At 40.6% G+C, this 8,165-nt stretch overlaps 1 protein-coding gene across 1 annotated transcript; it reads left to right on the forward strand.

Annotated features, from left to right (window-relative positions):
- The first annotated feature begins 2,267 nt into the window (after window positions 1-2,267).
- Window positions 2,268-8,165, forward strand: LOC120543320 (kinesin-associated protein 3-like). Its single transcript, XM_039776356.1, has 2 exons — window positions 2,268-2,357; window positions 5,015-8,165. Exons 1-2 carry the CDS (start codon window positions 2,268-2,270, stop codon window positions 7,439-7,441), a joined length of 2,517 nt encoding a protein of 838 aa, XP_039632290.1. The 3' UTR covers window positions 7,442-8,165.

Consider the following 8,165-nt stretch of genomic DNA (forward strand, 5'->3'; position numbering starts at 1 on the left):
CTAATCATAGAAAGGATGCTACACTGCTTTTTGATTATTTATTTATTTATTTATACATTTTTAATCTGCTTTCCATCGTAGGTTCTTAACTGGCTGCAGAAATTCTTTACTTTACCTAGTCTTTCATCTAGATTACAGGCAACTACCCCACAGTATATCAGAATTCTACTTACAAGAAGATAGGATGCAAGCCACCAAAAAAATAAAGTATTCTGTTACTGCAGATTGGAATCTGTTCAGCTGTATTTCAGAATAGAGGAGTAATAGTAATGTGTTGACACTGCCAATAGGAATGATGTTAGGTAAACAGCCAGTGCTCTGCATATGTGAGGCACAATTGTTAATATTTTTGAGAGAGGGTATGGCACATTTCTAGGTGCATCACCTACATGTATAGAAGAAAGAATGATCCTCCACTTTTCTGGATGTCAACAGCATCTCAACTTGTCTCATCTTCTCAGCTATTGTTCCTGGTGAAGGTTGTAGCATCAGCAGGCTATGCAGATCATTCCTGACTTTCCTGTCCCCACCAACAATTTCCAATTGTTTCTGGGGAATTCCCAGGCACTTTCCAGCCTGTCAAGAGATATAATTTCTCCAGCATACCCTGGGTGCTGAAGGTCACAGTCAGATAACGCAAAGTGCTGAAGGGCACAGTCAGCTAACGCAAAGAGAACAATTTCATCTGCATAAAGCAGCTTGCTAGCTATAGTCTCCCCAACTGGACAACCACACATCCTCATCTGCGCCCCTATATCCTGTCATGAAAACCACAAACAGGAGTGGTGAGAAGGCACAGCCTTGACAGATTCTGACACCCACAGTGAACAAATTCAAGTTAATGCAAGGTATTTGAACACTGCATTAATTTAGGGAATGAATAGCATGTAACCATGCCCTTTAACCTCATATTCCTCCATTACCTCCCACAACACATGCCAAGGAACATGCTCATATTCTTTTTTTAAATCTATAAAATACGCATAGAATTTGTTATCATACTCCCACTCACCATCCTGTAGAAGAGCTAGTCTGCTGTTCCATGGCTAGGACAGAATTCGCAATATTGTCCCACCTGTAACTTTGGTTCAGCTATCAGATGGCAGCTTCTCTCCAGCACCCTTGAGTGTGATCCCTCTATAATTGGAACACAACCTCCAGTTAACTGTACTAAATAGGGGAACACCACACAAGTCTATAATTCCAAGGCTGTTTTACCCGCGTTCAGTTTATCACTAAACACATGTGTTAACCATGCTTTCCCAAAAATGTCCAGCACTTAGAACATCTTCCGGTCGGATATCATTCACCCTAACAGCCTTAACACTATGGAGTCCTTGAAACCATTGTAACTTCACCAACAGCGATGGGATTACTCCCACACACTCACTGGTAGGAGGGTATGTCCACTGGATTGTGGAGTTCCTCAATGTGTTCCTTCCACTGCTCATTAATATTTCCAGAAGTGATCAGCACCTCACCATCTCTGTTTAACACAGTCTGGGCAAGATTACGCCTTACCCTCCTGAGGTATTGAACAGTTTGCTAAAACAACTTCAAGAACATCCAATAGTCTTTAGGGCCTCTTCAAAATTCTCCCATGTACAAGCTTTTTTCTTCTACAACCACTTTTAGAGCTGTCCTCTTTGCCTGTCAGTACCTCTTAGTCTGGAGATCCTTGAGAGCAATAGTTCGACAACTTCCTTCAACCCTGGCATCCACCATCGGGTCCTAGGGTTGCTGCCATGAGATGCTGTCTTCCTTAGGTCTACAGCATTAAGCAGTGTCTTTCACAACTGAGATTTGAACAGGGTCCATTTGAACTGTATACCCAGCTAGATGAACCCATTATGAATGAGAGCATCAGCCAGACATTTCCAAGAAACTGTAACTGCTTGCCTAGGCTTCACTGGTGTATCCAATCTATGCTACCCACTTCAAATTCATCTCACTACCAAGTAGTGTTCATTTGACACCACTCTGTTCCCCTGAGTGTCCAAACATATGCCCTAAGGTCAGATGACACAACTACAAAGTCTATCCACCTTTGGCCCAAAGTTTCCTGGTACAAGCTACTCATATCAGCCTCCGCGTGCTTGAATATAGATGGTTGCTATGGACAATCAATCAACCGTCTCCCTGACATGGTGGTAGAACTTGTGCACCTCAGTGATGCTCCAAACTAGTTGTCTGGAGCATTGCTCTACTGTTAGGGTGTCTCTTAGTGAACAGGTTTTGATTGAAACGTCAGATAAAAACAGTTCACAATGATATTCATGAAGCTACGCGATATAAAACAGCTTACCCAGACACAGCAGGAGCCAAGCCAGGCAGTAGTGTCCACTGGTGAGCACCTGGTGACCATGTAACCCACATAACCTGGCTGGACTTAGCTTGAAACAGCAATATGGAGCATTGTATGGTTTCTTCAACTGCAAGACAAAGGGTAAGGACCAGGCATGATGTCAGTTTAGTGACCAGTGTAGGCGGAAAAGACCTAGTTGGACTATACCCTGGTAATGGAGACTAGCTTTGGGAACTTGGAAAATGACATCTCTGACAGTATAGGAGCCTGTGCTGGTGTGTGAGGTGGAAAAGTACCAGGTAGATATAGTCGGTATCACCTTCAAATATAGCATTGATTCTCAAATCAACCTTCTCGATTGGATTCCCTTGAGTAAAATACTTTGTGTAGATGTGTGGATACTGATAAGACCTTGGCTTATGCAACTGGAGTTTTCTCCAGTGGATTAGACAGTTACCTGAATATGTGTAGGAGTAGCAGAGAGGAAAACTCTTAATTGATTTTGTGCATATGCACCAAATAGCTTTTCCAAGTATTCCGCCTATGAATAATGATTGCAATAAAGCTAGAATGACCAGGGGCCTCGTGCATAACATGTAGAATTCACACTAAAACATAGACAAAACAGAAATGTCCATACGCACAAAAAAAAATCCAGATGCATAAATCTGTACGTACGCCAACTTCTGTGTTGTTCTGCTACATAAATCCCAGTCAGCATTAAATGTAATGCATGTGCATGTGCCTGCCGCCCCACCCTGACTCCGCCTAAAATTACGTCTCTTTGAACATGTAAATCAATATAAATAGCCTCTTAAGTTCAGCGTTCTGTGAAAAGGCAATGGCAAAAGCACAGGAAAAAAAGAATTTCAGCGAATAACAAGTGGAGGAAAGGATATTTATTGGTTTAAGCAGTTGTATAAACAACAAAAGAAAGTTGATTGAGTGACATAGAGTGATGGAGAAACTCGAATGTTCAAGTTCAGAAAGTTGCACAGTGCCTGAAATGAAAAGTGGTCAGCTATCAAAGTTGCAGTGAAAAGGCACCGTCTGAGTGTCATGTGGAAGCATATTAGGGTACTCAGAAAAGAAAAAAAACAGGGACACAGTGGAAAAAAAGTTAAAAATTTCCACATTAATCAGTTTATTTTGTCATTAAAGTAGAACGACATAAACTTCGTCTTAAAATGTTTAATGTACTAGTTTCTCAAATACCATTGTAACTAAAGTAGCACATTAAATGCTTTGTATTCTATGTGTTCTTCTATGTACTCTATGTTTGTGAATCACTACGTGCTTCTTAAATAAGCTTTCTCTTTCAGAATACATTACATTAATGATAATACAGCTCTCTGAAAAATTTAAATACCAAGATGTATACTTGTTATCATTTTCATCCATCTAGCCATCCATTATCCAACCCGCTATATCCTAACTACAGGGTCACGGGGGTCTGCTGGAGCCAATCCCAGCCAATACAGGTCTCAAGGCAGGAAACAAACCCTGGGCAAGGCGCCAGCCCAACACAGGGCACACACACACCCATACACCGAGCACACACTAGGGACAATTTAGGATCGCTAATGCACCAAACCTGCATGTCTTTGGACTGTGGGAGGAAACCCACAGAGACACGGGAAGAACATGCAAACTCCACGCAGGAAGGATATCATTTTCATGATGATAGGAATTAAAGCATGTATTAAATATGAGGGCATGATGGTGCAGTGGTAGTGACAAGCCGTCCAGAGATTGTTCCTGCCTCCTGCAAGATGCTTGCTGTGCCATGCCTCAATAAAATAATTTATTGCAGCAGTACTGTCTATTTCTAACATATTAATCGCCAATTAGTATGTCTCACATTTCTTCTTTCCACCTCTCAAGTGTTTGTTATATCACTGTTTAAGTCATAGGATGCTCTGGTGGGTCCTGATAATGCTTCACCTTTGAGACTTCTACAGCCATTAAACAGCCAGACCATTTTGGTAGCCTTCAGGTTATCTTGCTTAAAATGGTAATTTGTTCCAAACGTTACTTTCCAGGACTGTGTATTACAGTGTAATAGGAAACAATTGATCTTATACACAGCTGAACTAAAGACAACATGGTCCTATTATTCATGCTTTAGGCTCAAGTGCTGCCTGCCCTGTACTGGCCAGAAGGTGTTCTTTCCTCCTACTGATTCACCTACTCCTGTTTCTCAAATAGTCAAGCATTCCAGGTAGCTTTTGGACAGTCTGTCATCTACTTTCCTGAGTAAATACTGCCAGAACCCTCTCATATTACACTTCACTTGTTTCACCAAGTTTGCTGTGTATGTGCCTTCAGGAACTACCAATAAACACAAAGGACACACAACCTGCTAGTGCTTGTCTTCCTGCATTGGCATAACAATGTGAATCATTATTTTTTTACTTTTGTTTTTCTGGGTTTTGCTGGTCCTCTACCTGTCCTTTGCCAGCCTTTTGTCCCTTGTAAAACACTTGTACAGTGGATACAAGTCTCCACATTGCTATTACCTTAGCTCCTTTTAATTTCTGCTTGAGGACAAATAAAATCTATCTATCTATCTATCTGTCTGCCTGTCTGCCTGCCTGCTCATCTGAACTGTGTGTCTAGTAAGCCTATTGACTCATCTGCACTATGTGTCTAGTAGTCCCAGACACATTACTGTTGTTACCTAAAGAAACTGTTGTGTTCAACTTGTAGGTTGAAGATGCTCATTATTTAAGGAGAAAAGTAAAAGGAAGAACTATAGATGTCCATCCAACTGAGAAGGCTCTTGTTGTTAACTATGAAGTGGAAGCCACCATACTTTGGGAGACAGGAGATCCAATGCTTGAGGAACGTAAAGAGAGTCAAAAGATAATCCGTCTCAAAAGCTTGAATGCTAACACAGACATTGCCTCTCTAGCAAAGAAGGTGGTGGAGGAGTGCAAACTAATCCACCCCTCTAAAGTGGCTGAAGTTGAACACTTGTTATATTACCTACAAAAAAGACCAGATACAGTTAGTAAAAAGGTGAAGAAAGAAGAGAAACTTAGTCACCCCAATGGACCACCTCCATTTGAAGGTATGGAGACTGATGAGGTCGCCACCATCAATGATATGGATGACTATATTGATTTGCTCTATGAGGACAAAGCAGAAAAAGTAAGAGGATCTGCCCTAATCCTGCAACTTGCACGAAACCCAGACAACCTTGAGGAACTTCTGCAGAACAAAACTGCACTAGGTGCCCTCGCCCGTGTTCTACGAGAAGACTGGCAGAAAAGTGTTGAGCTTTCCACCAATATTATCTTTATCTTCTTCTGCTTTTCAAGCTTTTCACAGTTCCATGATTTGCTCACACACTACAAAATAGGTGCATTGTGCACAATCATCATTGATCATGAACTCAAAAGGTATGACTTGTGGCAGGAAGAGTTACTGAAAAAGAAAAAAGCCATTGAAGATGACCCGACCAATCAAAGTTTAAAAAAAGAGTATAAGAAGACGTATAAGAAGTATCAAGGGCTTGTAGCAAGGCAGGAACAGTTGTTACGAGTTGCTTTTTATCTGCTTTTGAACTTGGCTGAAGTTCCTCGCACTGAGCTAAAGATGAGGAACAAAAAAATTGTACCCATGTTGGTCAAAACTCTAGAGAGGAATAATGTAGAACTTCTCATCCTTGTGGTTGCCTTCCTAAAGAAGCTCAGTATTTTTATGGAGAACAAAAATGATATGTCAGAAATGGACATCATTAAAAAATTGGAAAAACTGATTCCTTTTGACAATGAGGACTTGCTGAATATTAGCCTTCGTCTCCTCCTCAATCTATCATTTGATACCGGTCTACGAAGCAGGATGGTACAAGTTGGCTTACTTCCAAAACTGACTGCACTTGTAACAAATGAAAATCACAAACAGGTAACATTGTGTATACTTTATCACATCAGCATGGATGATCAATTTAAACTTATGTTCGCCTATGCCAATTGCATTCCACAGTTTATGAATATGTTATCTGAGTGTGTTGAAGAACAGATTGACTTAGAACTAATTTCACTTTTCATCAATCTAGCAGCCAACAAAAGAAATGCTCAATTAATTTGTGAAGGCAGTGGTCTTGAGACACTTCTGAAAAGAGCTTTGAAGTGTAAAGATCCACTTTTAATGAAAATGATCCGAAATATTTCTCAGCACGACAATGCAACTAAATGTTTGTTCACAGAGTACATTGGAGATCTGGCAGCTCAAATTAGATATGAGGAGGAAGAGGAGTTTCTGATTGAATGCTTGGGGACTTTGGCTAATCTCACAATTTCAGAAATGAATTGGGAACTTGTCTTGACAAAGTACAACTTGATTCCATTCTTCAAACATCATCTGAAACCAGGCCTTGCTGAGGACGACATGATTCTAGAAGTGGTGATAATGATTGGAACTGTGTCACTGGATCCATGCTGTGCTTCAATGCTTGCCAAATCAGGTATCATTCCAGCTCTCATTGAATTACTGAATGCTCAGCAAGAGGATGACGAGTTTGTCTGTCAGATTGTCTATGTTTTCTATCAGATGGTCTTTCATCAAGAAACAAGAGACGTGATCATTCAGGAGACCCAAGTTCCAGCCTACCTCATTGATCTGATGCATGACAAGAATTCTGAAGTGAGAAAGGTTTGTGACAACACCTTGGAGATAATAGCAGAGCATGATGAAGAATGGGGAAAAAAGATCCAGAGTGAAAAGTTCCGCTGGCACAACTCTCAATGGTTGATGATGGTGGAAAACCAACAAATGGATGAGATGGAGCCTTATTTGTATGGAGAGGATGATGATGACATTGAGCCCTTCATTCATGGAGAAGACATACTGGAAAGACCAGATATATTTTATTCTGCTGATGAAATGATTCCATCTGAAAGAACCAAAAGTCCAAATTCCTTTAACAATTATTGTGCAGAATGGAAATATGGTGGGAGCAACATTCCCTTACTGGAAGCCTTGGAATGGATAGAGTTGGTTGGCCAACAGCAGTTCCTTAATGCTGAGCCACAGCAAATTTCCACAGACCCAATAAGCCTTTATACGTTAGAAATGGTGGCAGACAAGTTGATGAACCAGGAAGCCTACAGACCATTTACGCCCCACTGAGAGGAGCTACAACCATGGACTTGCATCACACAACTAGGCCAGTATCCCTCTACTTAAGCGTGCTAGTGGATGCTTTGCCATTCAGTGATTTTTGTTTAAAGCTGTGCTGACTATTAAGGTGTGTAAAGGGGGATTGTGGAAAAAATTTACACAATCTAGCTATTGTGCAAAATACTTTTTCACTATTTAAGAGAGGTGGGTCAAATCCAAGTGGAGGATAAATGATCAAGAAGTTTATACCAAGCTTGATTTCACACAAGACAGGGTTTCAAAGTCAGAGGTATGCAAAATGACTTGGAAGTAACCATCTAAACAACAATAAGCACTTGTATGTATCTAACATAAAGTTCACTTGATGCTACAGCATATTAGAAATGCAGTCCAGATGTATTTTTTTGTAAGTTTATAATTGAAAATCACAGCTTTGTGATCAAATTCTGATTCCCATATATCTGCCTGGTGACTACTGTAACAATATTTGGGACAATTTGACCCAATCATTAAGTAAGTAAAACCACTGAATGTTGACTGCACAGGGAATAATATCTATGGTACCTTTTAATTATTTAACTGTTTTGTATTTTGCGCCACCCTCTGGAGCTTGAATTTGATCCCTTTGGGGATCAACTCCAGTTAAATTACAAGATTCGTGTGTGTGTGGCAAAAAACAGACAAACCCCAAAACAGTTTTGCCTTCGTCTCTGCCTCCTCAGCTTAATGCTTC

This window comes from Polypterus senegalus, chromosome 13, assembly GCF_016835505.1.
Source record: "Polypterus senegalus isolate Bchr_013 chromosome 13, ASM1683550v1, whole genome shotgun sequence".
Classification (NCBI taxonomy): Eukaryota; Metazoa; Chordata; class Cladistia; order Polypteriformes; family Polypteridae; genus Polypterus; species Polypterus senegalus.